The 21,776-nt window shown below is 41.3% G+C and overlaps 1 protein-coding gene across 1 annotated transcript; it reads right to left on the bottom strand.

Moving 5' to 3' along the window:
• Nucleotides 1-1,102: 1,102 nt before the first annotated feature.
• Nucleotides 1,103-13,107, bottom strand: LOC143276505 (uncharacterized). The gene is made up of 6 exons (XM_076581043.1): nucleotides 12,917-13,107; nucleotides 12,401-12,547; nucleotides 9,552-9,684; nucleotides 8,296-8,397; nucleotides 6,418-6,589; nucleotides 1,103-4,357 (listed from the first exon to the last, which is right to left on the bottom strand). Exons 4-6 carry the CDS (start codon nucleotides 8,377-8,379, stop codon nucleotides 4,155-4,157), a joined length of 459 nt encoding a protein of 152 aa, XP_076437158.1. The 5' UTR covers nucleotides 8,380-8,397; nucleotides 9,552-9,684; nucleotides 12,401-12,547; nucleotides 12,917-13,107; the 3' UTR covers nucleotides 1,103-4,154.
• Between the last annotated feature and the right edge of the window lie 8,669 nt (nucleotides 13,108-21,776).

Below are 21,776 nucleotides of genomic sequence, written 5' to 3'. Positions count from 1 at the left end.
ACAAATAACTAGGTCAATACACAATGAACTTGGTGACCTCTCAGCTGATTCACTGCAACTCTGGAGCATGAAAGTAACACATACACACACACACACACACACACATTGACACACATACTGACACACCAACACACACACACTGACGCAAACATTGACACCCCCCCCCCCACACACACACACACCCCTACCCCCACACACATACAAACATTGACACACACAAACACATTGACACCAACACACACTGACAAACACACTAACACCAACACGCATATACCCGACAAATAACTAGGTCAATACACAATGAACTTGGTGACCTCTCAGCTGATTCACTGCAACTCTGGAGCATGAAAGTAACACATACACACACACACACACACACATTGACGCACATACTGACACACCATCACACAAACTGACGCACACATCGCCCCCCCCCCTCCCCACCTACCTCCACACACATGCACACACACAAACACTGACACACACACACACACACACACATTGACACCAACACACACACACTGACAAACACACTAACACCAACACGCATATACTGTGAAATGCTGAAATTTTTTCAATGAAATAAGTCCCAGAATTTGGGATACCAAAATATGAAATGATCAAATATAATTATGTCAGGTTGGAGTTGTGGGTGATTTAAAATGGTGGGGTGACAGACTTCTTTTCTTCACTCGCATTAAATAACTCGTTTTTCAGTGTTCCCCAAGATGTTTGTATAACTCAAGAGAGAAAACGTATAAGCTGCACCCCTCAAATAAATTATAGGGGGTTACCTCCCTTCACTTTCATGTCTGAAGGGAGGGATAGTCTGGTCACTTTTGGTTTTGTTATCAACTGAAATGCATTTGTATTCTATTGTATGGTATGGTATGGAATGGTATTGTATTGTATTGTATTGCACTTTGTTACAACCGATTTATCTGTGTGTGTGTGTGTGCCTCTGTGTGTGTGTGTGTGTGTGTGTGTGTGGTGTGTTTCCACCTGCCTGTCTCTGTCTTGCACAAACGTAAGCACACACTGACATATGTACAAAAGCACAAAACACACACACACAGCAAAGTAAGTGTAAACTCGAACACACTTTTTTCCCTTCTAAATCTTTATTCGAAGACAAAGAAAATGACACTACATAGACAAGCAACTGTTATAAAAGTTTTTACATAACTTAGACATAAAAATATATTGGAACTGGAAGTAATGGCCAAAAAGTTTATACCACAGCAACAAAGTGCTAGTCTGGGCCAAAAAAGACCACCAAGGTGATTCAGATTCAGCTATTTTATTCATTTAAGGCCTTAGCCACACCAAGGTTTGAAAGGTAATAAAATGGGCTGATGGGTACACGAAGATTTTAAGAAGTAACAAACACTCTGAATCTTCGACACATAAATTCACAAAACATGGCTGGTCCAGTGTTTGGTCGAACAAAACAATATGAACTAAAGAACTCTCGAAATCTAACAATATATCTTTTTAAAAGAAAGGATTTAAAAAAAAATTAAAGTGTACAGTTTCAATTTTTAAAAAAAGTTTTCAAATTCTGAATTTCCCTTTTTTTTTTTTCTTTTTTTTCCGTATTACACTGTTTTCAACAATGAAATATGTAATTTCAAATGCCAAATATATTCTTTCTTTTTCTGTTTCAACAAGATCATCCTCATAATGAATAAAACTTGGTAGGATTGTTCATACAATGAAATATATGTTGTCTTAAACCCTCTGATTGGGTTCTATGATTCTGGGAACTTCACACCAAACAAGCACTTTGATGTCCTATAGCACACATGAGTTGCTGTGTTTTCACAATTATTTTCTAGGATCAGCAAATATCAAAAAAGTCCCATGAAAATATCAATATTTGACATGTTTTAGAAGCACCTGTGAAATATAAATAATGCTTCTTCAGTTTATATATATATATATATATATATTCGCTTAGAAATGCACGTTTATTTGATCAGTTTCATTTAATCAGTTCAGTTCAGTAACATACATATATGTTTATTTCCAATAAAACAATCACGTCTAATATTCCAGTTTGTGTGTGTGTGTGCGTGCGTGTGTGTGTGTGCGTGCGTGCGTGCGTGTGTTCTTATCGTTAACCGACACCACAGAGTCCATATTAAATGAAAGTCTCATGCCATGAAAGTTTTCCAAATGTGGTGTCTCTCCAAAATATTGTTTGTACTGACAGCATCACAACCAACCAGAATTTCAACTTCCTCTGTGAAAGCAGAGGAATTTGCTGCTGACTGAAACCACTTGTAAAAACCATTTACCTGGACTAAACTATATATATATATATATATATATAAATAAAAGAGAAAAAAAATAACACATTACATCTGGACACAATACAAAACATTCATCTATTAACGTATGACAAATAAAAAATGATCAAAGTGTTTAGCAGCTGAAAATTTAAACAAAATGTAGAATAAATCTTACAGAAATACCTACAAGACTGAAATGAATATTTACGCAAAATAACTGGAATTGCTGCAAAGTTGTAATCAATCTTGAGAACATGAATATCTCAATCACTGAGACTGGTCTGGAAGTTAGCATTCCATCGATACAGATTAACTGACCATAAACTCTTACAGATAAATCATCAGTATAGATTACTGACCAAAACCTCTGACAGACAATGTATCTCTGTAACATTCTGCTGTTCTCACGGGAAAATTAACGTATTTCACCGGGAATGATATGATTTTTTCTTACAAATCAGCCAGAGATAAGCAACTGATGTTTCCATGAAGTCATACAGTCCAAGTGAAACTCATGGCATTTTACAAAAATGTAAAAGTGGATTGTAGACATCAAAGGTTATCATAATTTGAAATAAAAAATAAAAAATAAAAACCACACACACACACACTGAATATTTAGAAAGCATACAATAAAGCACCACTAACAAAAACTGTACATACATTTTTTTTTCCAAAATGAAACCATCTCCAATAGTCAACTTCAAAGATGTATGTGCTTAGCAAACTATTATTTTTCAAAGAAAGCAATACTAATGAAGCTAAAAATCACCAATAGGCAGGATAATAAACTTGAAAAAAAAAAGAAAAAAAAAAGAGGAAATTCAACAAGAAGTCGCCTTTTCCCCAGTTATTAAAATGATCCATCTCTCGTTGCAACTTAAGCAAGTACCTTTATTCATTTAACCAGGACTGGACTGTACTGTACTGTAGTATACTGTATTATACTGTACCGTACTGGATTGTACTGTTTTGAACTGTATTGTATGGTATTGCATTGTACTGTATTGTAAGATATTTTTTCGGTTTGCAAGTGTATTTGTTTTTCTATCAAAGTGGATTTTTCTAAACAATTTTGCCAGGGACAACCCTTTTAATGAAGTGGGTTCTTTTACGTGCACTTTTTTTTTTTTTAAACAATGGTGAGATTCTTTCTTATTACTCCCATCAATGTGGGAACCTTTTAATTAACATATGTCTGCCTTGTGCGGCGGTATTACACAAACAGATATACAGAGAGGGAAGAAAGGAAAGAAAGAGAGCGACATGTTGAAAGACAGAGAAAAGAGAGACAGCACTGGAAACTTGACAGAGGAAACCTTCACCTGTAGAATGCATTTTGGCCAGGCTCAGAAAATCCATCGTCTGCCAGTTCAAGAAGAAAAACACAAACCAAAAACAACAAGAAAATCCAACAAACAAAAAATAGACCCCAACAGAACTTGTAAAGAACAAGTACAGAAGCTCAGAATGAAATGTAAACGAAACAGACCGCTGGAGAGTTCCGCTGCCATTTTGGATCCAGAACATGCGCGTCTTAACTTTCATCAAAATCGCGAGCAATGAATCAACATACACAAAAGCAGCAAACATGTGCTGTCCTCCATTTCTTCAGTTGATGGCCTCCGTTCCTACAACCAAACACTGTACAATGAAGCGCCATCATATGCACAACAAGAAAAACCGAAATATGAAGCAAAAAGCTGAAAAAAAGCCTGCTCTTTCGCACACTGAGCCTCTCTCAATCGCTTTTGTTGCTCGCAATGTTGGAGAGCCAATCAACTTTGAAAGCACAGATCATGTAATGCACCTCTACAAATCATGGAAGCATGGAACTCTCCAGCGGTTTATTTTCACTGGTTACCACCAAGAACAGTACCAGAAGCGACACCTAATGCAATACCCACACTGCCACCTGACATGCCAACCATAGTAATACCCACATGGCCACCTGAAGAAGAGGAATTGACAGTAACGCCTGTATCTTATGCGAGTACTGTACCTTGTGCAGCACCGCCCCAACCGACAACAGAGAGACCGCTTCTTCCTGGCATCCGCAGAGTCTGAAACACATCAGTTGATAATGAGTCAGCTGATTATAGCATTGTGGAAAGAATCTTTTCAAAGGGAGCACAAGCAACATTGGCCATGGAACCTCATGAAGGGGTGGCATAACACGTATGTGGCAAAAATAAACGCTTCAGCAGAATATTACAATCAGTGACATTTCTTATGTTGTGTCATTGTTTTCTGTTATCTTGTGTTGTCACCTGAATGACGAGATGGTCAGCTGGACTTTCCCAGTCAAACCTGGGAGACAGGGCAAGAGTGGGTTTTGAACCTGGCCTTAAATGTAGTTGTGTTAATCTGATGCTTTGTTCTTGCTATTAATCTGTTTTTCACATGTGTTATGTTCAGAACTCTTGTAAACTCTGTTTACGCATACCCAGATTCAAACACTCGACTGTTGGCCGCCGTTCTTTCTCTGTCTCTGAACCTTGGGATTGGAATGAACTTCCTCTTTCGCTTCGTCAAGTCTCCACACTCAGCTCTTTCAAGTCTGGCCTTAAAACCCACCTCTTCCCAAAATAGCCTCCCTTGCCTGCCCTTCCTTGTCTTTAGTTTCTACAGTTTTAGAGTTATGCATGCGTGTGAATGACTGGTGCGAAAGTGCTTTGATTTGTCTCTGCACAAGATTCAGCGCTATATAAATACCATTATTATTATTATTATTATTAACATATATTTATTTGGGTATGTTGCATGATTAAAGAGGAAGGTGTCAGAATGGTTAAGATCTGCCAATACAGTGTTCATGAAGTTCTGGGTTCGAATTTTGGTCTAACGCTTTCTCCCAAGTTTGGCTGGAAAATCAAACTGAGCATCAAATCATTAGGATGAGATGATGAAGTGAGGCCCCGTGTGCAGCAAACTCTTGGTGCACTAAAAGTGTAGTTCTCTGGTTATTTTGAAGAAATCCACTCTGATAGGAACACATATCTATCTACATGCACTCACGGCCTGACCATGTGTTGGGTTACGTTGCTGGTCAGGCATCTGCCTGGCAGATGTGGTGTGGAGTAAATGGATTTATCCGAACATGGTGACAATTTCTTGAGAAACTGAACTGAAACTGACACACAAAACTGAAGTCTGACTGTTCATACAACACTGTCGTATTTCCAGGCCTTGTCTTGAGCTTTTGGCTGGGAATACAAACTAAATAAGACATCCAAATATATCACTGTTTCAGATTTTTAACAATCTTTTTGTTTTCTTTGTTAAGTCAGCTTTCGTTTCTCCTGCGAGTGTGGTGTCAGATTTTCACCCCATATTACAACTGCTGCTCTATGTAAATTGAAATGTCCTAATCTTAACATTTACTGACTGACCATAACAGACAGAAATACCGTTACTTTCTCTGCATTTGAACAAAAAACTAAAGGTACACCCATACTGAAGTTAGAAACGTTCAGTCAAATCACCATCAGCCAAACACAGTGGTCACAGGCAGTGCCCGCTGCTGTCAACCAGACATGTCAAAGTCACAAAAAGTTCAACATCAACCTAGACGGGTGCATTGGCCAAACGGTCAGAACGCTGAATTCTGGCCCAAGTTTGATCCCCAGTTTTGGGGGTAAAAACAGTCATACACATAAAAGCCCACTTGCACATACAAGTGAACGTGGGAGTTGACAGCCCATAAACAGCAGCCCATGAACGAAGATGAAGAAAACTTCAAAATGGTACTCTCCAAGTGAGGAAGCTCATCCTGTCTTGTCAGTTTGGGTTTCAAGGGGTTAAAGAAAGCACGCTGATCAATACATGCTTTACCACATCTGCTTTAACCCATTCAACCCTGAGGAGCTACACTCCCAGCAGGCTTCCCTGCCGTTTTGATGCAGTAAAAATCAGAAAATATTCTGAAACCAGCTGGTGTTTCCTTCAAACTGACACATTGTGTTCACAAAGCTGGAAATGCACGCACATGCAACCACACACAGACACACACACAGCACACAGACACTCACACACACACATGCAACTACACACACATGCACACACAGATACACACACACATGCAACCACTCACACACACCCCAACTCATACACACACACTTACCATCCTCCTCTGCAGATGTGTCGTCCTCGGTTGCATTGCGTGTGTTCGCTTCCACCAGTTCTGTGATTGTGCGGTTGACGCACAACTTGTGCAGGAGGAGGGGCAGGTCGGAAATGGTCAGGTTTTTGCCTTCTTCATAGTCCGTCACGTTTGTCACGGTTCCTACCATCGTCTGCGGAAGATAGTCGGGCACGATACAGTTTAAAAAACATTTAAGTTCAAAGAAGATTTTGAAATGTAAAATATTCTTTTCAATAAATAAACAAGAACACTCACACTCTTTTACACATTAAGGCCACAGCAGTTTATGACAAGGTATGAACAATATTTATTGCCAACAATACAAATGTCATACTGACATTCTAAAAAAAACCTAACATATACATATATATATATGTATTAATGTTTGCTGGAAATACTTTGTCTGTCAATACCAAGTTTGGATTAAACATAGAGATATTTTTCCATTTACACCACTACCAATGACAGGTTGCAAATCTTTAGGATTTAGCTGAATCTCTGGAATGTGAAAGGTTTATTCTGTTTAGCCTCAGCAGCCACAAGATTTTATTAGGTCATTCCCAGTTTGTAGACGGAATGTTTGTTTTGGGTCTTAAGAGAGCAGGATGTTTTATTTCATGTCCACAGTCAAAAGAAAAGAAAAACAAATTCTGGACAAAATATTGATAGTGATACACAGAATATTGACACTAATAGTAATACACAGAATATTGACACTAATAGTAATACACAAAATATTGACACTAGTATACAGCAGATTAACACTAACTACACAATCAACATGTTTACTGCACAGAACATTTTAAAGAGGGGGCTGAATTATCTGACATACAGATAATCTTTAAGTGAAGGCAGCTATCTTGCCTGAAATGTCTTGTCACGACCGGAATTGTGCATTCAACTGATCATTCGTGATAACAGATTATTGAAGGAGGTCAAGGAGGCTGCTAAATTTTTATTCAGAGCAAGATTTGTGCATATGCCTCATCACTTACAACATATTCATATTGTCCTTGAACGACCATCAAAAATCAACAAATCTGAATTAGAGGTCACTGTCAGTTAGACCTATGGCTTATGTCACTCTACACATGTGCACATTAATGTTTTGCAAGTAAATAAAATAAGTGTTCAACTTCTGCCATTATTTGGAGAGAAAGAGTTGTGATAAGGACAGAAAGTTTAAAATTTTGACAGACCTATACTGTGATCATAAAACAATGAAATGCTGATTGATGTGGGCTGCTTATGACAGAACTGCTCCATTTCCAACATAAAATTAGGGGTCCGACAAACGCTCATTTTTGACTGTGAGCAAAGATATGATTTGGATTGTTATGTAATGTAACTACCCATCCCCATTTCCCCTCATCCCCCTCAACTGTTTTTTTTTTTTTCTCCCCCCCCCCACCCCCCCCCCCCCCAGTTGTTCTGCAGCAGGGATCACTCACGAGTGACCAAGGCTTTGCCTCTTGTTATATTCTTTGAATTGTAGCCAAACACACATGCACCTGCAACTGCTAAAGCACACTCACACACACACACACACCAATATTAGGATGAGAAGGTAAACTGAGGTCCTGTGTGCTGGATGCATTTAGTGCATGTAAAAGAACCCATGGCAACAAAAGGGTTGTCCTTGGCAAAATTCAGTAGAGAAATCCACTTTGATAGGAAATAAAAACCTGCAGGCAGGAAAAAACATTTAAAAAAAAAAAAAAGGGTGGCACTCTCACAGTCTCAGTGTAGCGATGCGCTCTCCACAGGGGAGAGCAGCCTGAATTTCACACAGAGAAATCTGTTGTGACAAAAAGAGTGATACAGTACAATACAATACAAGAAAAAGACAGACTATACCTCATCCACAGTGTGGCCATTCTGGCAGGTCTGCTTGGCGTCTGGCACTCTCTGGACGTAGCAGACATCTGGGGATGAGCTCATTAGTACCAGTTCTGTGTCCTGCACATACACACACACACACACACACACACACAACAATGCAAACACAAATACACCCACCACACAATGCAATGCAATACAACACACACACACACACACACACAACATGCATGCACACACGCACACACAGTTTCAATGTCAGTATCAAGGAGTCAGAGTATGCAGAGAGCTCCAAATACACTACGTCACACGTGCTATAAAGAAAAAAAAAATGTAGCAGATGCCTGACAGTAGCCACTTCATTACAGCAGATCAATTAATCAACAAACAGAGTGAATTAAAGGAGAAGTCAGCAAATCAACAAGAAGCTGACAAAAGAAAAGAAAAAAGAAAAGAAGTACACAAAGAAGAAAATGCAGAACTTGGAAGTAGAAAAAGAAAATAAAACAGCACATTGGTTATATCTTAAACCTGTTACTGTCTTAGTTAAGTCTCCTGTTACTGTCTTTGTTAAGTCTTCAATCCGTTCAAAATTACTCAATTAGGAACAGACTCAGTACAGGTCTTTTCATTTAAATTTTTCTTTTCTTTTTTTTTTTGCTATTGTGACCATTAAATAAATTCAAAGTGAATTTCACAGGAAAAGAGACCATGGAAAAAAACCAACAATGTAATTTATCATAACAAGGATAAAGATGGAAATAAAAGATTCAAAAGAGAAAACATGACAAAAATATTTCTTTGAATAAGGAAGAAGATATTAAAAAAAAAAGAAAAAAAAAGAAAAAAGAAAGAAAAAAAAGAATAAGGAATTACATCATCTTCTAAATTCTGGACATGAATGTTTTTTGTGTATTTTTGTTTTGTTTGTTTTTTGTTGTTGGTTTTTTTGTTTGTTTGTTTGTTTTTGTGTGTGTGTTTTCTGTTTACTTTGGTTATGCATGTTAGGGTGTGTGTGTGTGTGTATGTGTGTGTGAAAGTGGGCAGACATATATATATATACATATATATACATTATAAATGTTATGTAACTCTATGGCAAGTTATGTAATAATGTTCCACATATGTTCTTCTGAATTTTTGCATTTATTTTCTTAAATTCATTTTATTTATTTTTTTTTTCTCTTATCTACTTTTTGCTGCCATTATATAAAAAAAAAGATATCTGTAAAATCTTGAATGAAAAGGTTTAGAAAAAAGAAAAAAAGAATCACATCATCCAGGTCGTCCACGACAGTGCTGGTGGAAGTGTTGGTGGCAGTGATGCTGATGTGGACATTGCAGCCTTCATCCACCACCGATGTTTCGTTCGCCTCTTCACCATCCTCCTGTCACCGTTGTAAATGACTGAAGACACACACAAACATCACCATCATCCTCACTGTAGTTGATAAATTCATTCAGAAACAAGCAGAGTTTTTTTTTAAACTGTTGTTAGCTGGCAGGCATGTTGTTTATTCCAGTGACTTCCCTTGCATTATAGCATCAAACCTATACATACAACTTATATCCTGTGCTACATATCACATTCCTTCCTTGTCAAGTTCAGAAATAACCATGGAATGACAACTGCATTATATTATTACTATTATTATTATAATTATCAATATTTCTCTTTATATATATATATATATATATATATAGAAAGCGCAAAAATAGACTATGAAATGTTCCTCAGGAGGGCTGTACTTATTCATATTAGCATTAAAAGCAAAATCTGCCTTCGATCTCATCTGGGAGAATCAATCCTTCTTTTTGTTATAATTCAAACACTAGAATTTGTAGAAAACAGTAAACAAGTTACATCCTTTACTACACATTACATTTGCAATCATCAGTCTCTTGTTCTCTCTCTGTGAGTATCTTTCACAGTCATACAGTGATACACACACAAACACAGAGAGAGAGAGAGAGAGAGAGAACACAAGAGAGACAAATCTATACACAGAGACATCAGAGAAGAGAGACAGAGACAGAGAAACTCTGTCATTGCCATGACAAAAATTACCCTCAAATGCAAAAATATGAACTCTTTCTTGAACCATAAAGGCTTTTTTGTGTGTGAAAAAGCTGGCCATAATATCATCTCATGAGGTACTGTGGAAAAGCGTCTTCTCTTACATCTGTATTTATGTCCCTTTGCAGATGTTATGCAGTTGCTTGTGATCAGTAGATAATTCATGAAATGAAAAAAAGAAAAAAAAAAGAAAAAAAGTTACTGTTGATACAACTGATAAGACTGTACAAATCGAGTGAATGATAAAACACATTTTGGGCAATTTGTATTTTTCCCTTTCCCTATACCTAGAAGAACCATAATGATTTCATTATAAAAATATATTTCTCAGCATGTTTTGAGATCAGCAAGATGTCCAGCAAGACACATACTGCATATAAATTATATGCTGAATACCAGTTTACAAGGAACACACAAAGTTTACATTTCCTTCAATCAAACGGGGTAAGAAGGAAGAAAAGACCATTGCTGGACAGTGGATACCAACATATCAGTCTGTACCCACCCTAATGTGTCTTCTAGATCGGAGTCACTCTTATTTGTGTTTCCATGGCATTAATCACTTCCATCATTAGATTTGTTGTAGTATGCTATGCGTATATTGAATCTTTTTTTCTTTTTCTTTTTGCTTTGAACAAATAGATCTGTCGACAGCACCAACTTTCGGTTACAACTCTTCACTTCGCTCTCTCTCCATTGCTTTCTGTTGTTTCGTAAACCTATGTTCAGTGAACTTACATCTGCGTGGATGTTTCCTGTCTTTTCTTGTAAGGAGGCATAGCTGAGTCAGAAAACCACACACCTCAAAGCGTGGAAATTTAAATTAAAAAAAAAGAAGAAAAAAAAAAGCACTTTAAACAACACAGTTCAGTGAATGGAGCCATATGCACAAGGGAGGCAATGCAGCAAATGTCTTAATACCATGTAAAAAAACAAACAAAAGAAATAACAACAACAAAATACAATTTCAGTTTCAGTTTCAGTAGCTCAAGGAGGCGTCACTGCGTTCGGACAAATCCATATACGCTACATCACATCTGCCAAGCAGATGCCTGACCAGCAGCGTAACCCAACGCGCTTTGTCAGGCCTTGAGAAAAAAAAAAGAAAAAAAGGTGAAATAATAGATAAGATTACATAAATAAATAAATAAATAATAATTATAATATTAAAAAAGGTAGCAGTAATAATAATAATAATAATAAAATAATAATAAATAAATAAATAAATAAATAAATAAGATAACAATGATGATAAATAAGCAAATAAATGTAAAACATGAAGACACACATTCACACAAACAACCACACATGCATAACAGATATGCACCAAACATGCAGTTTCACAGATATGAAAGCACAGTTAAATACATATAAACATACACGAGCTCCAACACACACACACACACACACACACACACACACACACACATTACCCTGCACCTCCTCTACCCCCCTCCTCCACACACTCATTTCTAGTCTACGTATCGCAGCGGCTTCCACGGCACACACACACACACACACACACACACACACACACACACACACACACACAGAGATGAACACTTACTTGTACAAGCACACACACATATGCCCATATCTCGGCCCACCCCCAAAATACAAGAAAGAAACAAACAACAAAAGTTACGAAGACATTGCGGGAACGGGAACGCGCATGTGCATCTATACTGAAATCAAATAAACAAATAAGCAAGTAAATGTAAAACAAAATAATACTGAAATATACTCACGGCAGCTGGCAAATAATTTGAAATTGCACAACTTATTTATTTTTTTAAAGTATATATTTATATATGAAAGGTAACAATTTATCATGAACAGTGCAGTACAAACACTGAAGAAATCACAGTGTTTAATTTCAAAGCACACACACACACACACACACACTTCTTATTAATTCAGTATGTCTGTCTCCACTGCACAGCAAATTGTAACCCAGCTACGAACCGCAGTTACCATCATGAATCAGTTAAGTGTAGCACGTCCTCATATGTATCAATAAGTCACAGTACAGCGTTATACTGATACCTTCTTGATCAAGCTGTTGTCATCAGACTCAACAATGGCGGCCAGTTCTTCTTCGGTGATGCCGCCATCGTTTTCCTCGGCAGGGGTGGTTACTGTGACAAAGGCTGGCTGACAAACATGAGCTGTTGCCAATAGCAGGAGGCACCACTGCCAACAGACACCAGAACAATCCACCCCGTGTACCTTCTGTGGCAGTTGTTTTCATTATCCATCTGCCCCACCCGCTTCCCAAGTTATTTTTTTAAACCCCAGGCTGAATTATTCAGGATACTTTTAGGAAATGAATTATTTGGTTTCTGATTTGGACACGCACACATAGCTTGGCTATATAAACATACATACATACCTACCGCTTTACGTTTCGATACTCTCGAGACTGAGTCAAAAAGTGTTTATTCTCTTGAACTGACCACTACCAGAAACTCTCAGTAACAAAACAAACCTCCTTGGCTAAACAAGGCCCTATACATTAATTAATTAATTACAACGCGTTGGTAAAGACGAGCGATGCCTCACCAGAAACGAGTTCATCGTGGCTGGAAGCAGTTACTTCGGACGCCTGAGGGAAGGAAACTTGGGTGTCGTCTGCCTAGAGACTGGAAACTGCAGAGTTCTGGAAGTGATACTTTGTTCTTCTTCTGCTTTGCTGGCCAGGCATCTGGAGAGCGTCCGCTTCTTGCAGGGAAAGGGCGATGTTTCCCCAGCTTTTATAGAAAGCAACTTGGAAGAAGGACATGGGAAAATGCCCGGGGGGTGACCTTCAGGGCATGGTAAGTGCTTCATGATGCCAGAGATCCGGTTTTGGTCCGGGGGTGGGGGTATCGTTGAATGATGCTTTGTTATCAGCAGACCAATCGGCATTACCCCTACAAAAAAACACCCCACCCCACCCCACCCCCGCCCGCGACACACCCTCCTCCCTCCCCCCCTGCTCCTTTCCATAACCACGGGTCCCCCCCCCCCTAACCCCCCCCGTCCCCCGACCCCCCACCTCCCGCCCCCTTCACTGTTTATTTCAGGGAATGTTTTACCCTCAGATGGGTTTGCAAAACTGCAGGTGGGTTGTAAACAGCGACTGTGTCGGGTCCTCATAAGGACTGATCAAGGTCATGTGCAATATGACATAGCACGTACTTGTACCTGGCTCAAAGCACGTTCACCAAGAAGCCGGGGTGCAGGAGAAGAAAATGTTAAACACACACACACACAAAACAAAACAAAAAAACATACGAAACACAACTGAAAACAACAACAGCAACAAAAACACCACGTGCGCATACACACACAGTATGAGATTGATAAGGATGATTTCAAATTAATTGATGTGTGCTTGCGTACACGTGTGTGTGTGTGTGTGTGCCTGTATGTGTGTGCGTATGTGTGTGTGTGTGTGTCTGTGAGTGAGTGCGTGCGTCAGTGGCATCTTGAAAAGCGCTTTTGTGATCATATCCGGTTGGTTTAACTAAAGCCTGTAAATCTCTCTCTCTCTCTCTCTCTCACTGTGTGTGTGTGTGCGTGCGCGTGTTTGCAGGGGCAGATAATCTCTGTGAGCATGCTGAAAATAATGAAAATGATTCTTTCAGCCAAAGAGTGGCGTATATGTGTTGTGTCTTAATGCTACGTGCAGGAATGCACATCGTCTGTTTTGCACCACAACAGTTAATGCCGAGTTCATTTTTCGGTTTGTGTAGTATATACGGTTTGTCTTCCTGATATACCGTGGTTTTGCATTTTGCATTTCTTTCAATTGATTCTAGTTTGCACTCGTCATTGCGTATATTTTGGCACACCCATGTGTCTGAACACAGGAAAATGTTACAAGACAAATGTTACGAAACATAGTTGGAAAAAATGCATCTTGCTTTTCATGGTTTAATTTCCAGAACAGAAACGTTGGTTGCTTAATTTTGCATCGTCAGTAATTTGGGCACATGACAGGATGGTATATTGAGCTCCCTTGCTCATATTTCATGCACCGTGCGCTCCAAAGAGCTGCACGTGATGGTAAATTGTTCCTTTTTTTTCATTTTTTGATTGAAATCATTCTGTTTTATCAGTCGTTATGCATGGTTTTGGAGATTAAAGGTTTGACACGTGGGCATTTCATGGTGTTTGCGCACCGAAAACATTCTCATGCATTTCTTTGTTGCAGCTTCTGATAATTATGATAAAGTTCCAAGTTTAAAGTAGGAATATACTCAGTTTTGTTTTGGTTCACACACACACACACACACACACATTCTAAAAAATGTATGTATGTATGTGGGGTATGGGCGTTGGGGTGTGGATGTGTGTGTGTGTGTGTGTGTGTGTGTGGATGTTTAAGGGTTAAATATCGATATTTTTAATAATGCTGATAAACGTGTGTGTGTGCGTGCGTGCGTGTGTGTGTGTGTGCGTGCGCGAACGCACGGATACGTGTGCGTGTGCATGTTTATGCCGAAACCGCGTTACTTCCTGGGTTCTTGTTTTTTCCAGTTGGATATCATGAAACGAGCCACTCTCCCCAGATCATTGTTTACCTGTCTTCATGTAACTCGGGTAGGAGGAATATTACGTGGACAAGTGTCAACAGTTCGGCCAAACAAACAGGGTGTTTATCTGCCGACAATACGTGTCCTTGTGGCTGTGCATTGAGCGGGTCTGGATCACTGCACTGCACTTGCTTTTCCACTTTAGTTGTGAGGAGGGTGCTCTTTGCGGCTTGATATCGTGAGGAAAACAAATGTATAGCGTCTACATAAGCCGGACCAGAAAAACTCCTCTGCATGCAAACAGACATGTGGTCCCAAAGTATCTGATGGCATAATAAAGCAGGAAGCTGTTATTTATGAACACTTCAACAACACGCACTTCAGAATCAAATGTGCATGCGTCCATCCTATGTCCTTTTTTTATTTTTTATTTTTTAGTATCTTCTTGCGCTTGCAGAATTCTTGCATGTTTGGTCTTTTGAATTTAAGTGAGTGGTTCTAGATGGAAACCCGGCAGACTTTAATTCATGAAGTCACTGCATCCACACTACAGATCTTCGCAAGGAAAAAAAAGAACTCGGACACTCTGTCTATCGTATCGTATCGTATCGTATCGTATCATGTCGCATCATTTTATGTCGTGTCGTGTCAGTGATGTGTCATATGAGCCTTTATGTCAGGGATGTGTTATATCAGCCTGTATGTCAGTGATGTGTTATATCAGCCTTTATGTCAGGGATGTGTTATATCAGTCTTTATGTCAGTGGTGTGTTATATCAGCCTGTATGTCAGTGATGTGTTATATCAGCCTGTATGTCAATGATGTGTTATATCAGCCTTTATGTCAGTGATGTGTTATATCAGCCTGTATGTCACTGATGTGTTATATCAGTGATGTGTTATATCAGCCTTTATGTCAGGGATGTGTTATATCAGCCTTTATGTCACTGATATGTTATATCAGTGATGTGTTATATCAGCCTGTATGTCAGTGATGTGTTATATCAGCCTTTATGTCAGTGATGCGCAGCGTGTTTTCAGATGATTGTTACTGACCTGGAATTAGGTTTCACGTGTATGTTGCAGGTGTCCTGCTTAGCAGAAAATGTGTGCTGCTTACCGTTGGGTGAGCTGCTTCATTTCGGGCTGAGCGTTGCTGAGATCTACTGGAGTTAATTCTGCTATGTGCTGTTTACTCCTATTTTTTGTTTAGTTCGAGTAAATACTTGTTAAAAGAAACAACAACACACAGCTCCACGTGGCCCTGCTACTGGTGTGAGGAGAGAGTGTGAGTGTACATCCCTCTGCTGCTCTCATTTTCTCGTTTTTGTGTGTGTGTTTCTTGTTGTTGTTGTCTTCGAACCGATCCTGCTACTTCTCTATTCTTCTATTTCTCTCTACCCGCCCCCCTCCCCTGCCTTATCTCTTTTGTTTTTACATAGATAGATAGATAGTTAGAAAGATATATAGATGAGAAAGAGAGACAGACAGACACACAAGCAGACAGACAAACGGATTGATCGATAGATAGATAGATAGGTAGATAGATAGATAAAACAGATAGAGACAGACAGACAGACAGATAGATAGATTGATAGACAGACAGACAAATATATAGATATTTAGACAGATAGATAGACAGACAGATAGATAGATAGACAGATAGATAGATGGATTGATAGATAGATAGATGAGAAAGAGAGAGACAGACAGACACACAAACAGACAGACAGACAGACAAACGGATCGATCGATAGATGGATAAATCAAACAGAGACAGACAGACAGACAGACAGACAGACAGAGCAGCGGAAATCCCACGGACGGAAAGGGGAGGTTACACACGAATCCATTCCCACATCGGGACTATCCTGGTTCGTCTGGTACACGTCATTTCTCTGCCCCACTCCCTCCCCCCCGCCCCACCCCTACCCCACCATCCCCGTCCTCCCCTCCCCCGCACCCGCCTCCCACCCCCACCATCACACCCACCACACCCTCTTTCCACTCCATCTGCCCCGCCCCCCCGCCCCCCCCCCCACTCCCCAACCTACCCCCACCACACCAAGTAAATAAGATTCGTGAGTGCCAAGAAATAATGATTGATAGCGTGTGCACATGACTACAGACCCTCAATTGGTGCTTGAGGAAACTCATCGCAATGAATGTGGTGTCAAAAAGCGTGCGGGACGGGAGAAATGGCCGAGTGGTTAAAGCGTTGGACTTTCAATCTGAGGGTTCCGGGTTCGAATCTCGGTACCAGCGCCTGGTGGGTGAAGGGTTGACATTTTTTCCGATCTCCCAGGTCAACATATGTGCAGTGCCTGAACCCCCTCTGTGTGTATACACACGAAGAGAAGATCAAATCCGCACGTTAAAAATCCTGTAATCCATCTCAGCGTTCTGTGGGTTCGTAGGAGCAAGAGCAGCCCCAGCATGCACACCCCCGCCGAAAACGGAGTATGGCTGCCTACATGGCTGGATTAAATATACAAAACGGTCATACGCGTAAGATGTGTTACATGTCTGTCTGAGTGTGTTTGAGTGAGTGCCTGAAACCTGATTGAACGACACAGGAAACGAATGATGAGCGCCCAATGTCAGCCGTCAGTCGACTCTACCCAGTTGTGCAAAGCGCTTAGAACTTGGGTCTGCGACCGAGGATGGGCGCTATGTAAGTACCCATATCAACTCAAACCGTGTTCTAAATGTCATGGACACAGGGGAGGGAGATGGGGGGTGGGGGGGGGGAGCGAGTCAAACAAGAGCCCGAAAAGGTTCTTCTTTACACCTGATTTTGACTCGGATGAACATGTTCAGTCGCTGACCTTTTCCCGATGCAGCAAAGTCGATCTATAGCGTACTTATTCTTTTTACTTAGCCTGTACTGAGGCAGAAGGGGTCTGAAACAGCATGGGGTGGACGTCTCAGAACTTCACCCGGGGGTGGGCACCTACGGAGGGGAGGGGCGATTTGGGACGTTGCACCGGGTCCCTCCTGTGTATTATTATGATATTATATAGCCTCCGCGTTCAATCTGGTTTGTAAATGTTGGCAGTTGGTGTTGTATTCATCGCTCCAATGAATCTCGCGGTTTTGTTTGGGGTTTGTGTGCATGCATATCAACACGTGTGATTTTTTTTTTTCCCTTTCTTTTTATTTCCTCCAGCTGAAATGACCGTGTCCATATACCCCCGTTGTTGCTTTGTTTTTTTGTTTTGTTTGTTTTTTTCCCGTTCTTCTGGATTCACACACACACACACACGCACGCACGCACGCGCGCGCATGCACACGCGCGCGCACACACACACACACACACACACACACAGGTACCCATACCCACACAAAAGTGACATGAAGCGCACAAAAAGGAAAACAAAACAAAACCAAACCATCTGCATACTATTACTTCTTTCCGCAGAGCTATGCTCAATCCATACCTTTTTATTTTTTTATTATTATTTTTTTTATAGTTGTATATGCGTACTCTTGCGTTTTTTGAGCCTGTTGTAAACAGCAAAGAGACAATGAAAGAAAAGCAAGCAAATGACACACACACACACACACACACACACACACACACACACGCACACGCACATCTATATAAACACAAACACACACGCGCGCACACCAACGCGAATGTGATAAAATCGACCAGTTTACAACATGATTACTTCTATGTTTTAAAAAAACCCCCAACAACTTTGTAATTAAGGCCACCTTTTCCAACCATACCTAAATCAGTTTCATTGAAAATCTTCATAAAAACATGAACGCGATTGTGCCAAAATCGCCCGGTCAGAAATAGACCAGGAATAAACAAGAAAAACTGTCCAACAAACAAACAAACAAACAAACAACCGAACACTCTTTGAGAGCCTGTTGGTTTCTCTTCTTGGCTTTCTTGGGGAGCGGGTGGGGAATCCCCTGTTGTCCCGAGTTTTCCATTTCAAGTGGGCTCCAATTCAGTGTTACAATATGGGAACAAGAAGAGAGAGAGAGAGAGAGAGAGAGAGAGAGAGAGAGAGAGCACAGATACAAACACATAAGGTTTTTTGTTGTTGTTTTTTTGTTTGTTTGGTTGGTTGTTTTTGGTTTTTGTTTTTTAGCTGATGCAATGAAAATGGTGGTGGTGGTGGTGGTGGTGGGGGGGGGGGGGGGGGGGGGGGGGGGTGAGAGGGGGGGGATCACTACCGGTGTTGCAGCCTATCACGCTCATTTTGGTTTTTACCCCGCGGTCAAATCCCGTTAGCTCAAATTAAGCCCAGGGTTTATGCAGACTGGTCTGGAATGATCCCCCGGTGTTAACTTCGACTTCTCGGAACTGACCACCACCACCACCCTCCCTAGTTGGAATTTACCCCCACCCCCCACACCCCACCTCTATTTCGTCGTTTTTTGTTCACACCTAGAATGTACATTGTATGTGATTTCTTGATTTTTTTTTATGTGTGTGTTTGGACGGTTTTGATGTCCTGTCCTATTTTTTTTCTTTTTTTCTTTCTTTTTTAATATTTTTTTCTTATTCCGCCTTCAGGATCTTAACAGATTTCGCAGGAATAACCCCCGTGTTAAATGTGGCCTGGTCAGACCTGACCTTAACTCCTCCGGTTGAGATTCAAACCCCAATGGGGAGGAGGAGGGTGGTACACTCTGGTCCTTCAGCGAAGAAAGCAGCAGTGCCTGGCGACCTAACATCGATGGTTCCCTGTGGACTGCCGGCGCTGGAACTGCGACGGACGAACCTGGGTGTGGCTGTGTATGGGGGAATCTAAATGAGCGGTGTGAGAGTAATGGGGCTGAAACGGTGCAGATGATGGGGCAGCAAAAAAAAAAGAAAAAAAGCAAAAAAAAGCCGAGGCCTGAAGGGAAAGCTGCCCCCCCACTCCCCCTCCCCTCAAAGAAAGGAGGCAGGGAGGGGGTGATGATAGTGGCGGCTAGAATCCGGCAGCAGCTTCTGTTTCTGTTTCTCAAGGAAGGGCGTCACGGCGTTCGGATGAATCCGTATACGCTACACCACATCTGCTGGGCAGATGCCTGACCAGCAGCGTAACCCAACACTATAGTCAGGCCTTGAATGCATACTTGTGTCGCTTATCAGAGTGGATTTCTTCTACAGGGTTTTACCAGAGGACAGCATTAATTTTTATGTTGCCGCGGGTTCTTTTCCAGTGCGCCAAGTGCGTGCTGAGTGCACACGGGACCTCGGTTTTTATCGTCTCATCCGAACGACAAGACGCTCACTTCCATTTTCCAGTCAAACTTGGGAGAAAGGGCGTGAGCGGGATTCGAACCCAGACGCCCACGGACACTGTATTGGCAGCTATGCGTCTTAACCACTCTGCCACCTTTTTTTTTTCTTTTTTTTTTTTTCCCAAACCAACACATGAAACACTTGCTTGCTTGCTGTGGACAAATTTATTGAAAGAAAAAAAAAGACCACACAGGTAATCAACGGTAATTAACAATACATGAACTATGTTAGTATCTTTGAAAACAACAAAACAACAACAGCAACAACAATGCTTTGTTCTAATACACAGGGAGCAATTAACAGAGAAGGCAATCGGAAGACATGATACCTCCTGGTGCACACAGTTAAAAAGAAACTATGAACATAAACTGAAATGAAATAATATGAATATCTTTTATGGGGGCTTTGAATTCACAATGAAATTCAATCAACAGAAACATTAAAAAAAAAATTCACCTATTCACTTTCTGTTTTGCCTCCTTCTTCCATGGCAGCCAAGGCTCAGAAAGTCCGAAGGCCCCAAGAAACACCCCCTCCTTTGCTGCTCATTGGATGCGTATTCAGCTCTAGCCGGAAATGGCGTTTGATTGGCTAGCAGACGGCGGACTAAATAAGCGAGACGTCTTATCACAGAGTTGTCGCGAAATGTTGGCCAAGAGGAGCAAAACAGACGGGCCAGGTTTTGCACCAGTTTGACATGGCGATTGTATTTAAACGAACTGGGAGTATAATCAAAACTCCCCATTTCTCTGATGTCCACCACCTTGTTGGGAGGGCAATACAAGTCGGGCCAAATGTTCCTTGCTCCCCCCAACCCGGCTTCCCCGCCTTCGCACCCCCCCACCCCCCCGGCCCATCTCCCTGCGCCCCCCCCCCTCCGCACCCCTACACCCCCATATTGTAGCTCGTAAGGGATGGGAGGAGAAGAAGTGGTGAAAGCTAGCTGATTCGAACCGCCTCCGCCTCATATGTCCCTCATGGAGGGGGGGGGGGGGGGGAGGAGGGTCTGTATGAACCAGCTGAGACGCTACCTCTGGCTTTGTTTCCGCCATGTTGGGAGGAAGATAGGGAAGAGGTGAGGGGTAGGGGTGGGCGGGGCGGGGGTGGGGGTGGGGTTCAGTACAAGCTAGCAGCAGAGAGCTGACACTCCTCCCCCCTCCCTTTCTGCCTAGCCATGCTGTGACGTGGAGAAAATGGGGGAGGGGGTGGGGTGGGGGCACGTGGCAGAATGGTCAAGACGCTGATATGCCGATACAGAGTCCGTGATGGTCTGCATTCCATTCCTGCTCTCGTCATTTCTTCTTATTTTGATTGAAAACCCCGACGGGCGCAATAGCCGAGTGGTTAAAACGTTGGACTGTCAATCTGAGGGTCCCGGGTTCGAATCACGGTGACGGCGCCTGGTGGGTAAAGGGTGGAGAATTTTACGATCTCCCAGGTCAACATATGTGCAGACCAGCTAGTGCCTGAACCCCCTTCGTGTGTATATGCAAGCAGAAGATCAAATACGCACGTAAAGATCCTGTAGTCCATGTCAGCGTTCGGTGGGTTATGGAAACAAGAACATACCCAGCATGCACCCCCCCGAAAACGGAGTATGGCTGCCTACATGGCGGGGTAAAAACGGTCATACACGTAAAAGCCCACT

The sequence above is a fragment of the Babylonia areolata genome, chromosome 32 (genome assembly GCF_041734735.1).
Source record: "Babylonia areolata isolate BAREFJ2019XMU chromosome 32, ASM4173473v1, whole genome shotgun sequence".
NCBI classification, from domain to species: domain Eukaryota; kingdom Metazoa; phylum Mollusca; class Gastropoda; order Neogastropoda; family Buccinidae; genus Babylonia; species Babylonia areolata.
Note: the sequence above shows the minus strand (reverse complement) of the source record. Positions and strands in the feature narration are given on the sequence as shown.

Coding starts and splice junctions, on each gene's coding strand:
- LOC143276505 (XM_076581043.1), bottom strand. CDS start 8,379: ATGAGCTCATCCCCAGATGTCTGCTACGTCCAGAGAGTGCCAGACGCC. Junction 6,590..8,295: donor ATGGCCACACTGTGGATGAG/GTATAGTCTGTC, acceptor TATCTTCCGCAG/ACGATGGTAGGAACCGTGAC. Junction 4,358..6,417: donor CACATCTGCAGAGGAGGATG/GTAAGTGTGTGT, acceptor GATGTGTTTCAG/ACTCTGCGGATGCCAGGAAG.